We start from the raw sequence: 22,892 nt of genomic DNA on the forward strand, positions 1-22,892 counted from the left end.
ATTTTGGCCCTTCACTCCTTTATTATTTTCCGAAGAATCCAGTCGATGACTTAAGCCAGTCAAATTAGCGTTTTATGTATTCTCACCTTTAACAGTCTGGGCCAAAGCGAGAGATCGAAAACTCGACTTTGGTGTTCGACTTCATATCCACGAATCAAATCACAAAACACTAAAATGTAAAGGTGAGAGTACCTAAAATGCTTTTTTGACTGGTTTAAGTCGTTGGCTGGCTTCTTAGTTCGATGTTGGCTTCATTGTTATTTTCCGAAGAAGCCAGCCAATTACTTAAGCCAGTCAAAAAAGCGTTCCATTCTTTCTCTTAAAATTGAAGTTGTGGTTAACGTTAGGGAGACTAGGAAGTGGTTTTGTTTTAGTTGGTTTGACAAACGCCTTTAAAATCTACATATGAATATTCTAGGCTTCGATATTAACCAAAAAATATGTGAGGGAATAATTCGAAAAACAAATTGTAGGTTTATCGAAAGAGAAAATTCCTGAAGGACGCAGTGTGGCAGCACATGGTCGCCTTAACTTGTTTTAAACTTAAAAGTTTCAAAAATAATTTAAATTTTATTAAAATTATCAATTATCTTGCCTTCACAAGGAGTTGTTGTTGTAAAGGAAGAAGAAGGTAATGATTTCCTTAATATCCAAACATATTTACAAATTTCCGATTTTCCTTATTTACCTTGCTCATAACTCAAAACTTTCCTCTTCTCCTCCCTCGCACAGATGAAGATAATATTATGTCCAACAATTCCGTACAACCCGCATGGCGTTCCAATTACAAATCCGATTCAACGGAGGCCATGTCAATTACCACCATGGATCTTATAAGCTGGTCCTATCAGGTTGCCTGTGGCATGGAATATCTTTCATCGAAGAAGGTGTTGCACGGTGACTTGGCAGCACGTAATATTTTACTGTGCGAAGATAACATTATCAAGATTTGTGATTTCGGTTTGGCCCGTTCGATGTACAAGAGTGACAACTACAAGAAACAGGGTGATGCTCCATTGCCCATCAAATGGTTGGCGCTGGAGTCTCTGAGTGATCACATATTTAGCACCTACACTGATGTCTGGTCATTCGGCATTGTTTTGTGGGAATTGTTTTCATTGGCTAAGGTGCCATATCCAGAAATCGATGCCAATCAAAGTTTATATTTGAAACTCAAAGATGGCTATCGCATGGACAAGCCACCCTATGCCAATGATGACTTGTATGAGATTATGTTGGAGTGTTGGCGTACAAATCCCGAATCAAGACCATTGTTTAATGTGCTGAAAGAGAGATTTGGTCAGATGCTGGGCGAAGAGGTTGCAAGTGTAAGTATTGAGATTGGTGTTGATATCAAATGCAAATATAATTTTGTTTGTGTCCTTTGCAGCATTACATGGACTTGAATGAACCCTACTTAAGAGTAAATACAGAATATATGAAGAGAAATCAAACGGATTATTTGGCTTTAATGGGTTCACCGGACGAAATGGCGCCGCCTCCGCCAAGATATGTCAATGGTCATATACTACCGGAAATTCGTAAGTTTTTCTCTAAAACTATTTATCCAAACCCAACCTAAACCGAATACACAAACACACACCCCACACTATTTTTAGAACAGACTTTGGAGTAATGATGGCATATTCTAAATAAGTTCAATAAGTTCATCGATAACAAACTATTTTTGTTCGATAACAATATTTCTTTAAAAAAAGTTGTTCGAAAAAACCTTTGCTAAAGGAAAGTAGTCCGATAACAATCTTTTCTACGGAAAAGTTGTTCGATAACAACCTTTTCTACTTAAAAGTTGTTTGATAACAAGAAAAGTTGTTCGATAACAACCTTTTCTATAGAAAAGTTATTCAATAACAACCTTTTCTATCGAAAAGTTGTTCGATAACAACTTTTTCCGTAGAAAAGTTGTTCGATAACCACTTTTTCTATAGAAAAGTTGTTCGATAACAACTTTTTCCATAGAAAAGTTGTTCGATAACAAATTTGTTCGATAACAACCTTTTCTATAGGAAAGTTATTCGATAACAACTTTTCTATGGAAAATCTCTTCGATAACCACTTTTTCTATAGAACAGTTGTTCGATAAAAACTTTTTATATAGAAAATTTGTTCGATAACAACTTTTTATATAGAAAATTTGTTCGATAACAATTTTTTCCACATAACAACTTTTTCTATAGAAAAGTTGTTCGATAACAACTTTTTCTATAGAAAAGTTGTTCGATAACAACTTTTTCTATAGAAAAGTGGTTCGATAACAACTTTTTCTATAGAAAAGTTGTTCGATAACAACCTTTTCTATAGAAAAGTGGTTCGATAACAACTCTTTCTATAAAAAAGTTGTCCGATAACAACCTTTTCTATAGAAAAGTGGTTCGATAACAACCTTTTCTATAGAAAAGTTGTTCGATAACAACCCTTTCTATAGAAAAGTTGTTCAATAGCAACCTTTTCTATAGAAAAGTTGTTCAATAGCAATCTTTTCTATAGAAAAGTTGTTCAATTGCAACCTTTTCTATAGAAAAGTTGTTCGATAACAACCTTTTCTATAGAAAAGTTGTTAGATAATAACATTTTCTATGGAAAAGTTTTTTGATAACAACATTTTCTATGGAAAAGTTGTTCGATAACAAAATTTTCTATGGGAAAGTGATTCGATAACAACCTTTTTTATAGAAAAGTGGTTCGATAACAACCTTTTTTATAGAAAAGTGGTTCGATAACAACTTTTTCTACAGAAAAGTTATTCGATCACAAGCTTTTTTATAGAAAAGTTGTTCGATATCAACCTTTTTTTAGAAAAGTTGTTCGATGACAATTTCGTCTAAAGAAATGTTATTCGGTAACAAGCGTTTCTAAAGAAAAGTTGTTCGATAACAATCGTTTCTATAGAAAAGTGGTTCGATAACAAAATTTTCTGTGGAAAAGTGATTCGATAACAAACTTTTCTATAGAGAAGTGGTTTGATAACAACTTTTTCCATAGAAAAGTGACAACAACTTTTCCTATAAAAAAGTGGTTCGATAACAACATTTTCTACATTGTTCGGTGACAATTTCGTCTATAGAAATGTTATTCGATAACAAGCGTTTCTATAGAAAAGTTGTTGGATAACAATCGTTTCTATAGAAAAGTGGTTCGATAACAAAATTTTCAATTTCTTCTATAGAAATGTTATTCGATAATAAGCTTTTCTATAGAAAAGTTGTTCGATAACAATTGTTTCTATAGAAAAGTGGTTCGATAACAAAATTTTCTGTGGAAAAGTGATTCGATAACAACCTTTTCTATAGAAAAGTGGTTCGATAAGAACTTTTTCTATAGAAAAGTGGTTTGATAACAACATTTCTGTAAAGCAATAGTTCGATAACAACCTTTTATATAGAAAAGTTTTTCGATAACAACTTTTTCTATAAAAAAGTTGTTCGATAACAACTTTTCCTGTAGAAAAGTTTTTCGATAACAACTTTTCCTATAGAAAACTTTTTCGATAGCAACTTTTCCTATCGAAAAGTTTTTCGATAACAACCTTTTCTACAAGAAAGTTGTTCGATAACACCATTTTCGATAGAAAAGTGCATCGATAACAACATTTTCGATAGAAAAATGGATCGATAACAACCTTTTCAGTAGAAAAGTGGATCGATAACAAACTTTTCTATAGAAAATTTGTTCGATAACAAACTTTTCTATAGAAAATTTGTTCGATAACAAACTTTTCTATAGAAAATTTGTTCGATAACAACGTTTCCTATAGAAAAGTTGTTCAATAACAACGTTTCCTATAGAAAAGTTGTTCAATAACAACTTTTTCAACAGAAAATAACATTTTCTAGAAAAACGTACGTTTTCTATAGTTCACACGATTTCGATAAATTAAAATATCATCATATTCCAAAAGTCTGTTAAAAAATAGTTATACATAATTGTTTTAATAATGGATTCTATTGTCTTGTCTTTTTCTTGTACTATTTCTGTATCTCTCTCTGGTTCTCTTTGGAACATTGTATACTGCCATATAATCATCACAAAACCTTAAAACAACAACTAAAACATCCGCTTCTACCCTATATTCTGCAACACTATCTGCCCAACAACATGCACTACATCAATATTATTTGCACACATTTACATTTACACCAACACAGGCATTGATTTGTCCTCTGACGATTACTTACAAATGAGCCCCAATGGTGGCTCAGTAATTTTCTCACCAACTCGTCCCAAAGACTCACCCCCAATATGTACCGAAGATAATGCCGATCATCCACCCACAATCTCAACTACTTCCTTTAACTTCCCAGATAATGCAGCCGAACAACATTCCCCCACATTAGCCAACAATTTGGATAGTCCGAATAATAGCAAGCCACCGCGTGTTAAGAAGGATGGCATTGATCCCCTGCCCGAAGAAATACCCATGCTGGACGCAGTCAATCATCACGAAGATAGTCCGGATCAACCGCGTAAATATGCTCAAATGTTGCAGCAACAAACGAAAAATATGCCCACACCATCACCCCGCCATCACATAAAGGAGACGAAATTGAATGGTGGCGGCGGAGGTGAGGATGCAGAGAATTACATAAATCTTAAATCGCCCAAGAAAACCATTAACAATAACGGCGCCAAGCATCCTGAGGCGTTTTCAAATCCCAGCTATCAGATACTCAAGCCGGGCACCGATAACATAGATGTCAAATAAAGGATGATATTGTGATTTGTCAAACAAATTGCTGGAGAGAAGAGCGTAAGAGAGATACGTCCGCGCCTTTGCCTCATTAGGTATCATGTTATTTATTTTCTTATATGTCCTCCAAACGTCTTTGCGCTATCAAGTCCCTAGATTAAATAATCGTAATATATTTTAGAACTACTTGCTGTCTTTTCTATTGTCAATTTACTCAAACGCTTTGTCTCGCCTGTCTGCAACTCTGTGACGTAAAGGTTAAGTAGAGTTCAAAAAAAAGTTATTTTATTCCTCCAAGGTTACGAGGAGAGTTACTTGGAACTCTCTCTCACACACACTGTGAGACCGAAATACGCATAAATGCAACTTCATCTTTAGTTTTTTTCAATCTGATATAAGTTTTGCTAACATTCTCTAAAGCTTGACTTCTGCATTTAAACTTAACAAAACATTGTTATTTATTAGAATTGTTTTTTATAAATTATTTTTGCTACTATTATATGAAGAAAACCTCTGCATTTGTAAAGGTGACAATACATATAAACGCTTTTTTCATTGGCTTAAGTCATCGGCTGGCTTCTTCGTAGAGGAACAAAGGAGATTTAGGTTAACTTAGTTCGATTTTAGCCCTACGCTTCTTTGTTGGCTTCCGAAGAAGCAAGTCTATGACTTAAGCCAGTCAAAAAAGTGTGATATGCATTATCACCTTAAAATTGCTATTCGGTCGATATTTTGAGAATCGATTTTCCAAAACATCAGTTTAACACTTTTCCCAAATTCATTGGAAGTAAATTAGATTTTTTTTACAAAATCAGAGGTTTACTCACCGCACATGTATACTGTAAAAAGAAAATAAAGTTCAAACTAAAAGTTTTAACTGAATTTTGCCGATAAAATCAGAAATTGTTATCGCCCATAAAAAAAAGATCACCATTAACGCCTAATTATTAAAACAAATCAATTAAATCGAAAAACAAAAACAAATCATTATATATTTTTAATATAGCTGTATTATGTGTTATACTACTGTAAACCTAGGATATCATTTTAGCTTTAAATATTTGTTTATGTAATATAACTTTATTTTACCGTTAAGTATTTTTATTAAAAAAAAGAATGAAATAAGAAAAATATTATTATTTTATATAATGTAAACTCTAATATATAATATAAATATATTTTAAATGAATGTTTTAATAAAAATAAAATATTATCGCAAAACAGTCATCGTATTCGATTGATCAATAACAAGAACAACAACAAATTTTAAAATATATATATTTTTCTAAAAAAAAAACACCATATTCTAAATTGTACAATAAAACAAAAAATCAATTAATATACATTAAAACTGTTTTATTACATACCCGAGCCACTTCGCCAAACGTCATATCAAGGTGATTTAGCTCTGTTCCAGAATCTGCAAGAATATACTAGTTTTTCAATTTTTTTTTCGATATCATAAAGTGAAAATCTGTGATCGTAGTAAAAAGTTTTAAATTTTTAAAATTCTTCTACAATGGTACTAACGGAAAGTATCTCTGGGGTTTTACAGCCATACTCTCCAAAGTCGCAAATGTTTCCGCAACGGGGTTGTTTATATTTTGCATTCGAACAATGATCTATATCATTTGTTGACCCTTTTCGTATATTAGCAGACATCTTTTAATTTTTACAACCGAAAATACCGATAACTCTAAAATATGCAACGTAAATGCGCCAAACACTTTATGCTACGAGGTTGAAGGTGGTTAAAAATGAAGCGAATGCCTTCAAAATACCTATAATAGCGCGGGAGAGTAATAGTACGTTTATATATATGAGGGTTAACCCACTGGATTTGGATTTAAATTGTCATATCCATTACTTTTACTTCAAATAAATCCTCTCAAAGTAGGTTAACCCTACAAAAAGTTCTAACGTAAACATGGCATAATATGGGATATATATGTTTACCGCATGACGAACCTATTAAAGCTTACACAACATGGTGGCAAGTATACAAAAATTAAGACAGCATATAGCAATTCCTAGAAGGGTGACTTTAAAGAGCTAAACTTCTAAGATAACTGTTTTCCTGCCATAAATCATCGGATGGTTTACATGGGAATTCAGGTTACATACGCTGAATTTGAAGTAGTCTGAATTGCTAAACCGAATATAGCAACGATTTTCCAACGAACTCGACATTATCAGGATTTATTACTTAATCCATATTTATTCAACCACATTTACCATAAAATCTCACGTCGGGCTTTATTCGAAATGCGTGTGGAACTACATACTAACGAAAACAGCACTGGATTTTTACATTAATACTACAGCACACTCCAAAATCGCAAAAGTTTCCGCAAAATTGTAAATTGGTAAAACTAATGACGCGTTTAGATTAAACATTTAACCCGGATTAACCAACATCATTTATTCAACAAAATCTGCCATACAAAAATGGATCTTCTCTCGAACGGATTTAAATCAAATCCGGTGCGAAATCTACGTACTGATGTAAAACATCACTGTGTACAGCATTAGTTCTGCGGTACATATTTGTGGTGGAAAAATACAACACTGATTCAAAACAATTTGTCTAGATTTTTTTTCAATTTGACCATGGTAGAAGAAAACAGGTTGATGCATCAACGCTTAGGAGCATTGATATGTCAAAAATTTTAAAATGTTTTTCCAAAATTAATTCGATTTTTTAAATTTTTCCTATGCGACACCAATCGGAGGTTGCTATGACACGCATTTTTCAATAGTTTTAACGATTTTGAATAATATTTTTATTCAAATTTATTAATTTTAAAATCGGTTTGACAGTTCATTGTCCCAGCAGCTGTGTCGATGCGACAACCTGAATTCTTCTACCATGAATCTGGCTTATAATTTCCTCTTTGTGTCATGAATGAAGACAAGGCATAGCAATCACCTGAATTCCAATTTTTTTCTTTTGGTACTCTTGTAATGTCGAAAGGTGTATACAATTTTTGTATGTGTATGTAGTGCTTTGGATAATCAACAAAATAAATTTGAAAATTTGTAAATTCTGTTGAAATTTATTTTCATATTACAGCTTTGGAGAGAATAAATGCTTGCGTTTTGGGAAGAAAAAATAGTAATCGTATTAGGAACTCGATATTGTGAAAAATACTCGGAATTTTATTCATTTTTTACCATTTTTGCTTAAATTTCTTATTGGTAAATTTGACGTTACAGGATTATAGCTTCAGGGTTGTGTTTTTCAAATTTTATCATTCTGCTTCACCTTTTAATTATTGTATCATGGTTTGTACTTCTTTCGATCAATATCTAAATATATGTTTTCGGCAATTTAAATTTTCAATGATGAGTTTTAAAAAAGAGTTTAGAAAAAGATTTGCAATTACCGATTTGACAAATTAGGTTACCTCTTTTATTCTGCCATTTCTGATAAATTTAATGCCATGTAAGGTAATACCATGGGTTTTTTGAATATGGCAATACTCCACATGATTGTGTTACCATTTACAAAAGAAGAAGAGCGCAACAAAACAATAAAACATCTGTTATTGTGCAAACTGTCAGAATTTTGACCATTCTTCATCTCCTCATTCGTAAAAATTCCACATTCTCTTTTATATTATTTTCCGATCCGACATTTTCGGCAGTCGCACACCGACAAAGGGCATCCAAGTTGTTTTCAAAAGTTTTTTCGTAAATTCCAAAGCACTTATTTGTTTTAAAACTTATTGGTGGTAAAATTGGAAAATTCGAAGACATCCCAGTAGAGAAATTTAATCAAAAAGAAGAAAAAATACTAATCTAATTATGGCACATGCCACCAAACAAGTGAGTCTGCCGCCGTGCTTTGTGACGCAATAAATGAACCGCCGTGGAAATTGTTTTTCACTGTTGTGGCTTTGTTGCTTAACCAATTACTTGGAACGTGTTTCATCTTGGTAATGTTATATTATTGATTTTAGGGACCCCAACTGTTAAATGGCTTCAAACGTTTAACCCGTTTCGACAAAGGCTTGGGTGCCCAATTGCCTGAAGCCTATAAGAAATTCTGGCGCGAATGGAAAATGACCCAACCAGCGGCCGTGCACTATATTCCCAAGGATGGCGTTTGGGAACGTGATGAAGTTACGGGTGAAATTAAGCCGGTGCAAAATGTACCCATACCGCTGATCGATCCACCCGAAAGTCACCAAGGTATATGGGGTGGTGAAGCTGTCATAAAAGGTTTTCAAAAGCGTCAGCGCCTGTCACGTCGTGTTCCACACTTTTGGGTGCCGGTGTTGAAGCGTTCCGTTGTGCACAGTCAGGTGTTGAATGAATACATGTCGGTGGTGGTGACCGATAGGACTATAGAAAAAATTCATGAATGTCATGGGTTTGATCATTACTTGTTGAAGGTAGGTACCTATCCAAAGAAAAAATAGTAGCTGCTTGTAATATTTTTATTTCACAAGTTAGGCGTGTTTCAAGATGCGTTATTTTTTAAAAGATATTTATCTAAGTAGGTAGAGATCCATCGAATTATTGCAGACTGATTGCTTAACAACAATTGCAACAAAAGTTTTCAAATTTTGCATCACTTTTTTTGCCTCAAAATGTTTTCCGATTACATATTTCTCTGATTTATAAGAAAACACACACAGTGTCACCATGTCAATATTGATAATCTATAGATTTGTAAATATTTAAATGTCTTTGCTTGCACTGAACTTTTCTCAAAATCACATTGATAGCAAGACAATGGTGTCTTTATTGAGGCTGAGGCCACGATCAATGACCGTCATATAAGACAACAACAAATCTCCTCTTGGAGATTAATTGGTTAAATAGGGTATATTTGTAGAGTTTTCAAAATTTGTATTGAAATCCAGAGAGTCCTGTTGCAATCCTGACGTATTTTAAAGATGTCTTAATAGTTTTCTATACCCTTTTCCGTACATAGTATGGATGGTATATTAAGTGCGTCACTCCGTTTGTAACTCTTCGAAATAATCATTTTAGGCATAACAAAGTATATATATTCTTGATCAGCGTACAGCGGCTAAAACGATTTAGCCCTGTCCGCCTGTTCGTCGGTTGTAATCACGCTAGAGTCAAAACGAATAAAGATAGGAAACTAAAATTTTGAACAGATCAGTCTTCTGTCTGCAGGCAGGTCAAGTTCGAAGATGGACCCTTGATATTCGGTATTTTGATGATTATAGCCACATTCCCCAATGGAATTGTCTGAAAATCCACACAAGGAATTCCTTCTGAGTACTTAACCCTGTGGAAGAGAATTGTTTATATGGGTCCACGATATCGTATAGCCCCCTTACAACGGTACCCCACGATATTCGGTATTTTGATGATTGCAGCCAAATTTTTCAATTAAATTGTCTGAAAATCCATACTAGAAGTTTCTTTTAAGCACATTACCCCCTGGAAGAGTATTGTCTATATAGGTCCACGACTTCGTATAGCCCAATATTCGGTACATCCCAATATTCGGTATTTTGATGATTTTAGCGACATTATTCACCGGAGTTGTTTAAAAGTTCATATTTGGAGTTCGTAATAGGAACCACAGTCTATGACAAAAATTTGTTTATGCAGGTTCAGGCCTTCGTATAGTCTCCATATATCAGTACCTCCCTATTTTCGGTATTTTAATGATTTTAGCTACATTATTCACCGGATTTTTTTTTTTCAATTTTCGTATTTGAATATTGCAAATGTTGCCAAAAAATATCAAATGAATGTAAACAACTTGTTGCCTATAATTTTGAATAATTCTGACAGGAAGCGTTCATAGCCTCAGGGCTGCATTTCTGTAGTTCTCTGTTATATTAGTTTACTAAGAAGTGGAATTGATAACAGTATATTACGCTAAAGTGGCAAAAGCAAAAAAAAAAATTAATAACGTATTTCAATTCTCATTATTTTTTCAGACCCCAGCCTGTGACTTGCGTTCAGCATTGGCCCTTACACTAAAACGGAAAATTCTTATTGAACTTTTAAATAATTGCCCATCTTTGGCAGGGCAACCCAGCGAACGTGAACGTGTTCTCAAAGAATACAAATGTTATTTGGAAGCGGTAAGTGTGAAGTGTATCAACTCAACTAGAATTGTTTTTTCTAAAAATCTTTATAACTTGAACCCCCTTAGTACACCCCCGAGGAAATTGAATGGTACGGTTATACCTATGATGAAGCAATTAAGAAAATTGCTGCTCAAATACGTGAACAAAACAAGCCAGTTCCACACAAACTTGAATTCCGTAGAAAATTAATTGAACAATTGCAACAGGCAAATATGAAGAGCGAAACAGAATCGGATGAACCATCGGGTAAATTGGCTGCAAAAAGTTCATCAGACAGTGATGCCGATATTGAAGCACTAACAAAATTGTAAGTAGTTTTTTACATATTCCTGCCTTCACCAAACTAAATTGTAATTTCTTTTTCCAGAGAATCACCTTCTTCAAGTTCAAGCTCTTCCAATTGGTTATCAAAGATAAATCCATTTGGAAAGAAACAGGAGACATAAAGAATGTAAAATGTAATTAAATTTATTTCTTTCAATACTGCCCCCATTGTTGTTCAATTCTTTTTTGTTTTGTTTGAATGCTCTTCCTTTATCTTCAAATGGAGCCAAAAATAGCACTTCATGTTATTTGTTTTCCATTTTTTCGCTTTTGTTTGTATTCTTTAAATAGATGTGCAAAAAAACGTATTTTGAAATTCATGAAAACCAGTTTTACTTTCACCAATTTGTTCATCTCATATTTTGATTTTTTTTTTGTCTCATATCTCGAGTGTAGAAGTTCCTGGACAAGAAAAAAAAAAGAATCGAACAACTTGTTATTGCAAAGGAATTGCGGAATAAATAAAAACAAGAATAAAGAAAAGATATGTTGGCCTAGCCTTATGGTAATGAATATTCAATAGTAAACAAATGGATTTTTATTTTAAAGGATATCAGGGAACTACGCACTCTGCGGCCGCGTTGGGTGTTTATTTACCATGAAAATAGTTCAGGGATCTGCAAGAATCTGTTTTTTAAATTACTTAAATCTCGGGTTTTCATGAAAGGTGTTGTAAAACCCGTTTAGACATATGTTTTAAGAGTAGTCAGAATATTATATGAATTAATGAATCCTGCGGGCATTGTTTAGAAATACAGGGTGAGATGAAAAAACTGCAACCGACAGCTTTTAAAATTATTCCAGTGACAGCTCATTATATTGTTAAAAAAAAAGTTAATCGTGATGGAATTCAAGCGTGTTAGTGTGATTTACTTATATTTGGCTGGAAAACCACAAGTGGCTATTGTTAGAGCACTCCAGCAATTAAATGTGTGTAAATGTGTCTCGTACCATCGCTCTTTACCGTGATACTGGTACTACTTAGCACGACGCCAAGGAAGTGGACAGAAGAAAACAGCAACATCAGCAGAAATGGTTCGAAAACTAAAGAAGCGAAAGCAGCGTCGCAGTGGCCGAAAAATGTCTCGTGAGCTGAACATATCGCAATATTCCATTCGTCAAATATTGAAAAATGAGCTCGGGGTAAAGCCATTGAAATTCCAAAAAGAGCAAGAACTTATACCGCAACAGAAAGAAAATAGACTCCAAAAAGAGCTATCGAGTTGCTTCGCTTGGCCGAAAGTGGTGAACTGCCGATGAGAAAACATTCGTTGTCCGGCAACGTGTTTACTTGCCAAAGAGGTCAGCTGAAAATTGCACCTTCGGTTGGCCACCAGAACTCAAGCGCCGGCCATGGTGATAGTGTGGGTCGCCATAACAGCCGATGGTCGCTCTCCGCTCGTATTAATCGGCCGTGGCATCAGAATAAATGCCGAATATTATCGCGAAAATATTCTGGAGGGTGTATTAAAGCCTTGGGCGCGCATTTTGGCCGCAGAACTTGGACATTCCAACAGGATACAGCGCCATCGCACTCAGCACGCGCCATCCAAGAATGGTTACAAAATGAGGTTCCTCGCTTCATTTCCAACGCATAATGGCCAGCAAAATCTCCGGATACCAATCCGTTGGACTGTTGTGTCTGGAGTATTTTGGAAAGCAAGGTGGACGCTATAAATACCAAAGTGTCGAACACCTCAAGCAAGCGCTTCGTCGGGAATGGGCCAAAATACCGCAGAGCAACATTCGGACAGCGTGTGACGGTTTTATTGGCGGTAATTCGTGACAAAGGTGACCAATTTGAACAAATCGAAAGTTATTCTAAAATTTGATGCTATTTCCGACATTTTTTGCTTTCATGCTATAAAATTTAAAAAAAATGTAAAAACTATGGCGTTTGACTTTGTTGCAGTTTTTTATCTCACCCTGTATTTAGAATCATATAAAGAAAACTTTTTTCTACAACTTTGTGTATTTTATAAAATGGAAGTTCGAGGATGCGTTTGCAGGAAAGCGACTAAAAATTTATATTGGAAAGTTTTCTTCTTACTATGATTTAGATTTGATTTAAAACTTCTTGAAATGTCAGGATGGATGTCTTCTGGACATCCCAGATACTGACATAATCGTTAGTTTTGTTTTCAATAAAACACTAAAAGTTCATATGATAGCAAATAAATAATGTGCCCACTTTATTATTCGATTGCTAATACAAAACATAATTTTTGTTGCTTAGATAAATTGAAACTTTACAATTAAAAAAAAAACAACGACTAATAAGTCGTTTAAATTGAAAGGACCTTAAGAAAAATCTATTCAATTAATTTACACTGATTTTTGTTTGTCTATAAATTATAATACACAATGATGATATAAATACAAATTATCTTAAAATTATATAAATAAAATTGCAAAAGTAAATGTGTGTTTTAGTTGTATGCATACAAAGGAATGCTGATTTGTTAATTTAATAAAATACTTAAACGTACCCTATGTGGAAATTACAATAAATGAAATTTAAGAAATATATTTGTGCTTTGGATAAAAGCGGCATGAGCGAGTTATAACAAATCACATAGTACATATGTATATATAAACCATATAAAAATACGCTGTCATCAGGAGTATAGCTTTGTCGTATATAAATGCCAGGACCATTAATGGCCTACTCCTGTCATTTTGTTTAACTAGGCGATGGGATTTTTCTTCATCAAGGCAATGTCGGCAGCCATCATGTCATTTACCAGATCCATAAATGTTACCCTAGGAGACCAATTCAATTCACGTTTCGCTTTTGAAGCATCACCCAAAAGTAAATCGACTTCGGTGGGACGGAAATATTTGGGATTGATTCGCACCCGTACAATGCCGCTATCCTGTTCAATTCCAATTTCGTTTACACCTTCTCCCTGCCACACAATTTGACGTCCAATATAGCGAAATGCGGCCTCAACAAATTCTCTCACACTGTGTGTTTCGCCGGTAGCGATGACATAGTCGGAGGGTGTATCACGTTGTAGCATCATCCACATTGCTTCCACATAGTCCATGGCATGACCCCAATCTCGTTTCGAATCTAAGTTGCCCAATTCAAAATATTCCAATTGATTGAGATAGATCTTGGCCACAGATCGGGTAATTTTACGTGTAACAAAGTTTTCACCTCGTCGCGGTGATTCGTGATTAAAGAGAATACCATTACAGGCAAACATGTTATATGCCTCACGATAATTGACAACTATCCAATAGCCGTACATTTTGGCACAAGCTAGAAAGTGAGAACAAGAGAAGGTAACATAAGAAAGTTATAACGTAAAAAGCAGATAGAATATGGATGGATGGAATATGGAATATTTTTAATTTGGCTCTAAGCTGGTTAAAATGGTATTGTTCTAAGGAAGCCATCTCAGATAGCCAAGCTTCAAAAAAAATAGTTTTAGTCGAAGATACTTAAAACATCTAAAGCGTATTATGTCCGTATAGGACGACAGTAATATTTGTGTGTTTATGATTGGGTGTTGCAGGTTGAGTTCGAAGATGGGCAATATCGGTCTCGTCCTTCTTGTACCTCCACCACAAAATGTCAACATTTTCAAAGATAATAATTTACTGCACAAAAAGAGAAAGTATAATCTGATTTGTCTCTATCTTTGCAAATCCTAATATTTGCATCAGTGCTAGGTCAGGAGCGAAAATCGACAATATCGGACCACTCCATCCAGTGCCTCCCCCTCAAAGGGTCAACATGTTGAATAATAATAACTCTTATAAAATGCGATGTACGAGTCCAAGTACATCACAATATGTTTATTAACCCAAGGTCTGGTGTGAAGATGGAATGTATCGGCCCACATCTTCTAGTACCTCCCACACAAAGGGTCAAAATTTTGAATATTCATGAAGCTCATAAAACGCGAAATTAACATCCGATTCCATTCAGATTCGGTACATCTCAACTTTTCCTTCGGAACAAGATGTGTTACAATTATGGTAGAGATTGCACCATTCCTTCTGGTACCTCCCCCACAAAGGATCAAAGTTTTGAAAAACAAACACGATCATAAAATCCGAAATAAGCATCCGGTTCTCTTCAAATTATACACACCACAATATTTTTATTAACCCAAAGTCTGGTGTGAGGCCCACTTCTTCTGGTACTTCCCCCACAAAGGGTCAAAATTTTGAATACTCATGAAGCTTATAAAACACGAAATTAACATCCGATTCCATTCAGACTGTGTACATTCCAATTTCAAAATTTTGGAAAACAACACGCTCAAAGAATGTAAAATAAACATTCACCTCTCTTCAAATTTCACACATCCAAATATTTTTATTAAGGCAGGATCTGTTGTGAAGACGATATATATCTTCGAACACTTTGTGGTACCTCACCCACAAAGAGTCACAATTTTAAAAATTTTTAGCTGTCATAAACAAGTCGGCGATTCTTTACAATTTGCTATATCTAAATATTTCTCTTAACCGGAAATCTGATGTGAATATGTTATTTATCGGAAATTATGATTTCGCATAAAATTGGATATGAAAGTGCGATTTCCTTCAAATTATATTAGATGGAGTCTGAAAATGGAATACTTCGGTCCGCTATATTTGTTCCACATTTTCCAAAAATTTGCAGATATCCATATAAAGTATAGGAAGTAGCTGACATAGTCCAAATCTGGCTCGTTTTAGTATTTATATTAGTCTTAGGTCAGACACAAATTGGTAAATATTGGCCAACTTCGGAACCTCCCCCATAAAGGATCAACAGTTTGAATAATCATAACTCAAGACTGGGGTATACATCTGTCGGCAAACCCGACTGATACTATTTTACTTCTTCTAAATATAATCTAGTGCGGACATGTATGTCAATGGCCTCATAGAAATGTTTTGTTATATGTAATTAATGATGACTTTATACGGCGAAGTTAATTCTTACTTTGCGATAAGGTTTTTGGTGATGGATATTTTGTACTTTTAAGCTTATTCGTAGGCTCAAAATTAATTGTGTTATATCTCTAGAACAGAGAAAAATTATCTGATAAGTAAGTCCAAGCTGGATTGACATTATTACAGATGGAATGAACTAGGTATTTAAATATAGCCAGTTTTTAAGCATTTATTGATGTTTAAAACTTACGCCCACAATTATGTCCCTCATTTTTTTTAACAACGGCATTGTTGACGCTAATCACAACAAAAATTTAAACGACGACCGCAAAAGTTATAGAATACGATGTGGGAAATTATAAAAAAAAACTTGTGATCATTTTGTTATATATCTATCATATCTGCAATCAATCAGTCTATGTGACAGGTCTTTTTTAAAGTTATAAGTATTATCTTAACATACCATATGGTGATCTCGGATAAAAGGGTGTTTGTTCGTTCTGTGGTGTCTCCACCACCTTGCCATATAATTCGGAGGTAGATGCTTGATAAAATTTGACTTGTTTCTCCATGCCACACGTCCTTATTGCATCCAATATACGCAGTGTACCAACTGCATCAACTTCGGCGGTGTATTCGCTCAAATCAAACGACACTTTAACATGAGATTGGGCAGCCAGATTATAAATCTCTTGAGGTTTGACTGTATTAATGATTTTCACCAAACTACTGCTATCCGTCATATCGCCATAGTGTAATTTCATGGAGCCACCCTTATGGGCCTTGGGATCAGCATACAAATGTTCAATGCGCGATGTATTAAAGGTACTGGCGCGGCGTATTATGCCATGGACTTCGTAGCCTTTCTTCAAAAGAAATTCAGCTAAATATGAGCCATCCTAAAAAACACACAGAATTTAATTAGCCATGTATATCTAATATAAAGCTAAGTGTTATGTAGAACACATTTAGTTTTCGTTTTTTTTTTCCTTATCTAAACACATATCCATCGAACACTGAGTCACTCAAACTAGTATAGTGAACACATGTATTAAATCAATGCCATCAATGATTAAGTTTTATAAAATATTTAAACTATTGTAAAACTATTATCAATATAACACGTCGTATTATCTGTAAAATTGATTTGTTGTTTCATTTTTCTCTACCTGTCCTGTGATGCCGGTAAGCAGTGCAATGCGTTGCTTTGGCTTATCGCCATCAATTGCGTCAACTTGATTTTCCTCAGTTGTATTTTTTCCAGTTGCATTGTTAGAGTTTTCCAATATGTCATTATCTTGATTTTCACTCATATTTCTTGGATTATTAATTCAGTCTGAAATGAAGCGTAGTGACTACAAGCCAAATACCAATATAAACAAAGACACAAAATGATACAAACGGGGTTGCCGTGTTTTATGTTACGTTTAGAACGAACGGCATCCCTTATCATATCAGCTGTGATAGGGATCTAATAGTTGACATTCGACGGGCTTGTGCTGTATCGATAAACGATTAAAATGTATAGAGTAGGGTACACACATTATCATACAAAGGAAAACAAACGAAACGATCAACATAAAGTTCACACAAAGACACAAACATTAATTTTTTTCGTTTGTTGTGCGAAATGACTGGTACATTTAGAGTTGCCAATCAAAACATAACAAAACATAAAGACATAATAAATAAATAAAAAGTCATGAATTTAACTTAACATTAGTTTTTTCATTATTTGTAATGAGTTAATATACAGGGAAACGCTTGCAAATATTTGCAATGAGTATTGTACTGTTTCGTCTCCAATGTTGCGTCATCCAGCCGAGTACGAAATTAATATGTCTAGCAATGCATTCGATTTGAACAATTTTAATAAATTTAACCATATTTGTATTGTTTCTTTTCTGGTGAGCCCATGTTTGAAGTCCATGCTGATGCTGCCATGGATGGCCATCAAGATATTCCAATACCTGACATAACTTAAGTTTTTGTTATCATTTGTTATCATTATTGTCAAAGTTTAGATAACTTAACGCCATTTTTAACGACTGTATATAACAACAAGTAAAAAATCATAAAGCTTTTGCCACATAAGCTGCTTGGCATCATAGCTATGCATATTAATTCCAAATTATAAAGGAAAATGACGACAGAAGTTGAGTGCGGCTCTTCTCATCCCTTTATGATAAAGTCACAAAATATGCCATGTACCAGCACCTTAAGAAGCTTTATCCTTTTGGAATACGTAATAAATTAAGAAAAATGACAAAAATCTATAACACAATGTAGGACTCTATTGTGTTATAGATTTTTGTACGTGCTCTAGGTTTTTTAGGCCTTTGGAAAAGCGGTTGAATTATTTTACTCTAATACTGTCCTATGTCGATATAAATATCGATAACTCAATAGTCCAGTAAATGAGAGCGAGTAAAGACAGCAGATTTGGCAGTTGAGTTACTTAAGGTGCAAGTATATAAAAAGCTTGAAGTCATGGCTAGGCATATTAATGTCAAATTATAATTGCAAACGACGGCAGGATTTTAATGCGGCTCTTTAATCCCTTTATGAAATGTCACAAAATATGCCTAGCCATGACTTGAAGCTTCTTATGTACTTACACCCTTAGACTTTGCAAATTTTTACTGGAAACATCAGCTATAAACGCGTGTATATATACGTAAACAAAGATCAGCTGACTGACATTTTACATCATTGTAAACTAGTCTAAAGAAGTAGGATTTAGAAGTCGAGCTCTGTTCCAGAACCTGCAAGAATCTAATAGTTTTGCAATTTTCTTCGATATCATAAAGAGAATATCAGTTATCATAATAAAAACTTTTACATGCTAGCAGTTCTGGAACAGACCATTAACATGATTAGTCTAAATGGGACATTAATCGTGATTTTTCACTCACATAAAAAGCTTGAAGTCATGGCTAGGCATATGTTGTGACATTTCATAAAGGGATTACAGAGCCATTACTTCAAGCTTTTTATGTATTTACACCTTTATACCCTCCATCCACATTCGTCATTCGTAGCTTAATTCATCTATAGGAAGCTATAATTTTCGTCAGATCAGTATTTTGTCTGCAAGTATGTTAAGTTCAAAGGTGAGCTACATCGGTCCACGATATCGTATAGCCCCCATATATCGGTATCCCCAGATATTCGGTATTTTGATGATTGTAGCCACTTTTTCAATGAAATTGTCTGAAAATCCACAAAAGAAGTTCCTTCTGAGTAATTTACCCTCTGAAAGAATAATGTCTATATAGGTCCACGATACGGTATATCCCCCATATAACGTTACCTCCCAATATTCGGTATTTAGATGATTTTAGCTACATTTTTCAATGGAATTGTCTAAAAATCCATTTTAGAAGTTCTTTCTAAGCACCTTACCCACCGGAAGAGATTTTTTTAAATTTTTATTTGACAATATTTCATTGTCAAAATCGTCTTAATTGTACCATGCCACAGACGTACGTTTCCTACTATATAGCATTTTTGAAGAATAGTAAATGGAAACAATTTTTGACTTCCAAACAAATTATAAAAAAATCGAAATACGTCAGGGAATATATAAAAATTAACAAATAATATTTTAAAAGTTCCATTCGTAATTGTTTTTGCAACTGTCTGGACACCGAGGTCACACGGGCAAAATTTGTTCCTATCACAACTAATACGCGAACTCACTTTTCTAGTCTTTTGTAAACGCGGGGTTAGTTAACATAAAACACAGCTAATAATTTTTATTCTCCTCCTATTTGCTTTGACAACTTTCGTGTTTCGAAAAAAAAGTAAATATTATTGTCCAGTTCATTGACTTGCGATCTTCTAAGACCACAACAATTTTCAATGCAGAAAAACTTGTTTCTGTTACTGTTATTTTTCCACATGCAAGGCAAACAAAAGTATGTCATTGGGCAATTAAAGTATGTGGTTGCATTCGAAAAAAAAAACCAAAAACAAACGAAAATAAAGCTGCGGTCATGCCACTAAAATATACGAATAAGTGTAGCAAAATAAAATGATTTCAAACAGTGCGACAGCAATGATTAACTGTTACATCTTGTTGCTTGGAAAAAGCTCACTGTGTGTTGTAGAATGAGACATGATCAAAGTATCGCAAAAAGCTTTTGCCAAAGACAATAGTTGATATTGATATTTTTTTAAAAAGATTTGGTTTTTGCATGCACATAAACATTTTGCTGAAATTGTGGTCATAAAAAAGTTCAGAACATATATATAAACCTTTGATTGTAACCCGCAAATCGCGTCGTGTGATTATTTAAGTTTAACAAAACTGGTTAACTTTGAAAATCCGACAGAGAGACAAAACTTGTGAAAACAATTTCTGAAACACTTTTGCTTTTCGAAATCAAATCATACAAAGATTATTTTACTCACTATCTCATGCCTATCGACTCATTCAATACCACACACCCAAATAATTAATTAAATATATGCATGTATATATGTATATTATTAATATGCATATTAATTTTTGATCTTTTGCATATTTTTCCATAAAATTCGAAGTCATGAATGTTGAGAATCATGCTGTCTCTTAACCTTTAGCAAAGCAATTTGATCTTTGGCTGTGAGAGCAAGAAAAAAAGCTTAAATAATTTTTTTTCAATTCATACAACTTGCACGGTGGATGGAACTCATAAATGCGTTTATGACAGACAAAACAATTGAGTTCATATATTTTAAATATAAAGATGCTATGAGACGATAAAGGTGAGAGTACATAAACAGCTTGAAGTCTTCGCATGGCATATTTTCAGACATATCATAAAGTGATGCCAGAGCCGCATTCAAATCCTGCCGTCGTTGTTCCCTATAATTTGACATTAAAATGCCTAGCCATGATACCAAGCTGCGTATGTACCCTCACCTTAAGGGGGAGAGTACATAAAAGGCTTTTTTGACTGGCTTCAGTCATCGGCTGGCTTCTTCGTAGAGAACCAAAGCAAAGACCTAAAATGGTAAGAAGTGAACAAAATACGTTATGGAATAATAGTTAATGTGAAAATATGTAGATGCGCTGCTCACAACAGAGACATGTTAGCATAAAAAACAAAATTACGGAGCAGTTTTACGAAAAAAAATTTCGGTCAACCAAAAATCTTGGCACAAAATTAAATTCCACTGGCATTTTCAATTCATTGAAAATTGCATTTTCTGTTAAAATAGCTTAACATTGGTGATTATGTTTTTATGATATCGTAAGGCAAATACCCCTGGTGACAATATTTTGACTCTGTCTTGTCTCATCTTATGCCATGTTTACGTTAGAACTTTTTGTAGGGTTAACCTACTTTGAGAGGATTTATTTGAAGTAAAAGTAATGGATATGACAATTTAAATCCAATCCAGTGGGTTAACCCTCATATATATAAACGTACTGTTAAGCTGGAAATACATAAAGCGCATATTTGGCTGGCTTAAGTCATCGGCTGGCTTCTTCGTAGATGAACAAAGAAGTTTTAGGTTGACTTAGTTCGATTTTGGCCCTAGGCTCCTTTGTTCATTTCCGAAGAAGTCAGCCGATGACTTAAGCCAGCCAAATATGCGCTTTATGTATTTCCAGCTTAAAGTACATACATACAGGGTGAGATGAAAAAACTGCAACCAACTTCAGACTGCTGTCATTTCTAAGCCACTTGCCCGACTGCTGTTAAAATTATTCCAGTGACAGCTCATTATATTGTTCACAGGCGTACAAAAGCATTTTGCTGAGAATTTTTCAGAAAAAATGTTATTCGTAATGGAATTCAAGCGTGATAGTCTGATTTCTTTTTATTTGGCTGGAAAACCACAAGTGGCTATTGTTAGAGCACTCCAGCATTGAAATGTGAATAAATCTTTTGTGTCTCATACCATCGCTTGTTACCCTGATACTGGTACTACGTAGCCCGACGTCATGGAAGTGGTGGGAACAGCAACATCAGCAGAAATGCTTCGAAAAGTAAATAAGCGACTTGATCGAAACCGGCGTCGCAGTGGCCAAAAAAAGGCTCATGAGCTGAACATATCGCAATATTCCATTCGGCAAATATTGAAGAATGAGCTCGGGTTAAAGCCATTGAAATTCCAAAAAGTGCAAGAACTTACACCGCAACGGAAAGAAAATAGACTCAAAAGAGCTAAAGAGTTGCTTCGCTTGGCCGAAAGTGGTTAACTTCCGAATTTGGTTTTCTCCGATAAGGAAACATTTGTTTTCCAGCAATTTGTAAACAAACAAAATGATCACGTGTACTTGCCATAGAGATCAGCTGAAAATGTGCACCTTCGGTTGGCCACCAGAACGCAAGCGCCGATCATGGTGATGGTGTGGGCCGCCATAACATCCGATGGTCGCTCTCCGCTCGTATTAATCGACCGTGGCATCAGAATAAATGCCGAAAATTATCGCGAAAATATTTTGGAGGGTGTATTAAAGCCTTGGCCACGCAAACATTTTGGCCGCAGAACTTGGATATTCCTACAGGACTCAGCACGCGCCATCCAAGAATGGTAACAAAATGAGGTTCCTCGCTTCATTTCCAGCGCGCAGTGGCCACCAAAATATCCGAAGAAGAATCTACAATTTTTGCAATTTTTTTTTCGATATCATACATTTTTTTGAAAATAAAATATAATCACAATGTAACCATAGTACAATAAAAAGGTAAGGTAGAGCTCCCACCTGATTACAATTTTTTAAGCGGGCCCGACTTCTGCCAATAAAAACAAAATATTTGCAAAATCAATGATTGGAAGAAACTTTAATTGCGGGGCGCGCATTAATGACATAAACCAGATTTGCTATGGAATCGGAAGATTGAACACTTAGGAACATATTTTTGAGAGAATATCCAAGT

The 22,892-nt window shown here is 34.5% G+C and overlaps 3 protein-coding genes across 17 annotated transcripts in view; 2 read left to right on the forward strand and 1 right to left on the reverse strand.

Moving 5' to 3' along the window:
- The window catches only part of LOC101895886 (platelet-derived growth factor receptor alpha), a 225,031-nt gene extending 219,519 nt beyond the window's left edge, over window positions 1-5,512 (forward strand). For 12 of the 15 annotated variants that reach the window (XM_059131342.1, XM_059131352.1, XM_059131341.1 and 9 more), the window contains 4 exons: window positions 605-631; window positions 733-1,328; window positions 1,391-1,541; window positions 4,167-5,512. In XM_059131342.1, coding sequence (XP_058987325.1) covers window positions 605-631; window positions 733-1,328; window positions 1,391-1,541; window positions 4,167-4,723 — 1,331 coding nt within the window. In that variant the 3' untranslated portion in view covers window positions 4,724-5,512. The remainder of the gene's footprint in view (window positions 1-604; window positions 632-732; window positions 1,329-1,390; window positions 1,542-4,166) is intronic. The other 3 variants (XM_059131348.1, XM_059131350.1, XM_059131351.1) reach the window with 2 other exon arrangements.
- A 2,836-nt stretch (window positions 5,513-8,348) lies between these two features.
- LOC101896629 (large ribosomal subunit protein bL28m) lies at window positions 8,349-11,646 on the forward strand. The gene is made up of 5 exons (XM_005179524.4): window positions 8,349-8,536; window positions 8,671-9,105; window positions 10,639-10,785; window positions 10,857-11,098; window positions 11,159-11,646. The coding sequence occupies exons 1-5, from the start codon at window positions 8,516-8,518 to the stop codon at window positions 11,235-11,237; spliced, it is 924 nt and encodes a 307-aa protein (XP_005179581.2). The 5' UTR covers window positions 8,349-8,515; the 3' UTR covers window positions 11,238-11,646.
- Window positions 11,647-13,276: 1,630 nt separating this feature from the next.
- LOC101896811 (GDP-mannose 4,6 dehydratase) lies at window positions 13,277-17,381 on the reverse strand. The gene is made up of 3 exons (XM_005179525.4): window positions 17,184-17,381; window positions 16,478-16,913; window positions 13,277-14,383 (listed from the first exon to the last, which is right to left on the reverse strand). The coding sequence occupies exons 1-3, from the start codon at window positions 17,325-17,327 to the stop codon at window positions 13,803-13,805; spliced, it is 1,161 nt and encodes a 386-aa protein (XP_005179582.2). The 5' UTR covers window positions 17,328-17,381; the 3' UTR covers window positions 13,277-13,802.
- Between the last annotated feature and the right edge of the window lie 5,511 nt (window positions 17,382-22,892).

Source organism: Musca domestica, unplaced genomic scaffold (genome assembly GCF_030504385.1).
Source record: "Musca domestica strain aabys unplaced genomic scaffold, Musca_domestica.polishedcontigs.V.1.1 85, whole genome shotgun sequence".
NCBI lineage: Eukaryota > Metazoa > Arthropoda > Insecta > Diptera > Muscidae > Musca > Musca domestica.

Excerpts from the sequence above, each read along its gene's own strand:
- LOC101896629 (XM_005179524.4), top strand. The coding sequence starts at position 8,516 with ATGGCACATGCCACCAAACAA. Across the intron at positions 8,537-8,670 it reads TGGCACATGCCACCAAACAA|GGACCCCAACTGTTAAATGG; the intron begins GTGAGTCTGCCG and ends TATTGATTTTAG. Across the intron at positions 9,106-10,638 it reads TTGATCATTACTTGTTGAAG|ACCCCAGCCTGTGACTTGCG; the intron begins GTAGGTACCTAT and ends TTATTTTTTCAG.
- LOC101896811 (XM_005179525.4), bottom strand. The coding sequence starts at position 17,327 with ATGAGTGAAAATCAAGATAATGACATATTGGAAAACTCTAACAATGCA. Across the intron at positions 16,914-17,183 it reads TTACCGGCATCACAGGACAG|GATGGCTCATATTTAGCTGA; the intron begins GTAGAGAAAAAT and ends TGTGTTTTTTAG. Across the intron at positions 14,384-16,477 it reads TTATCCGAGATCACCATATG|CTTGTGCCAAAATGTACGGC; the intron begins GTATGTTAAGAT and ends CTCACTTTCTAG.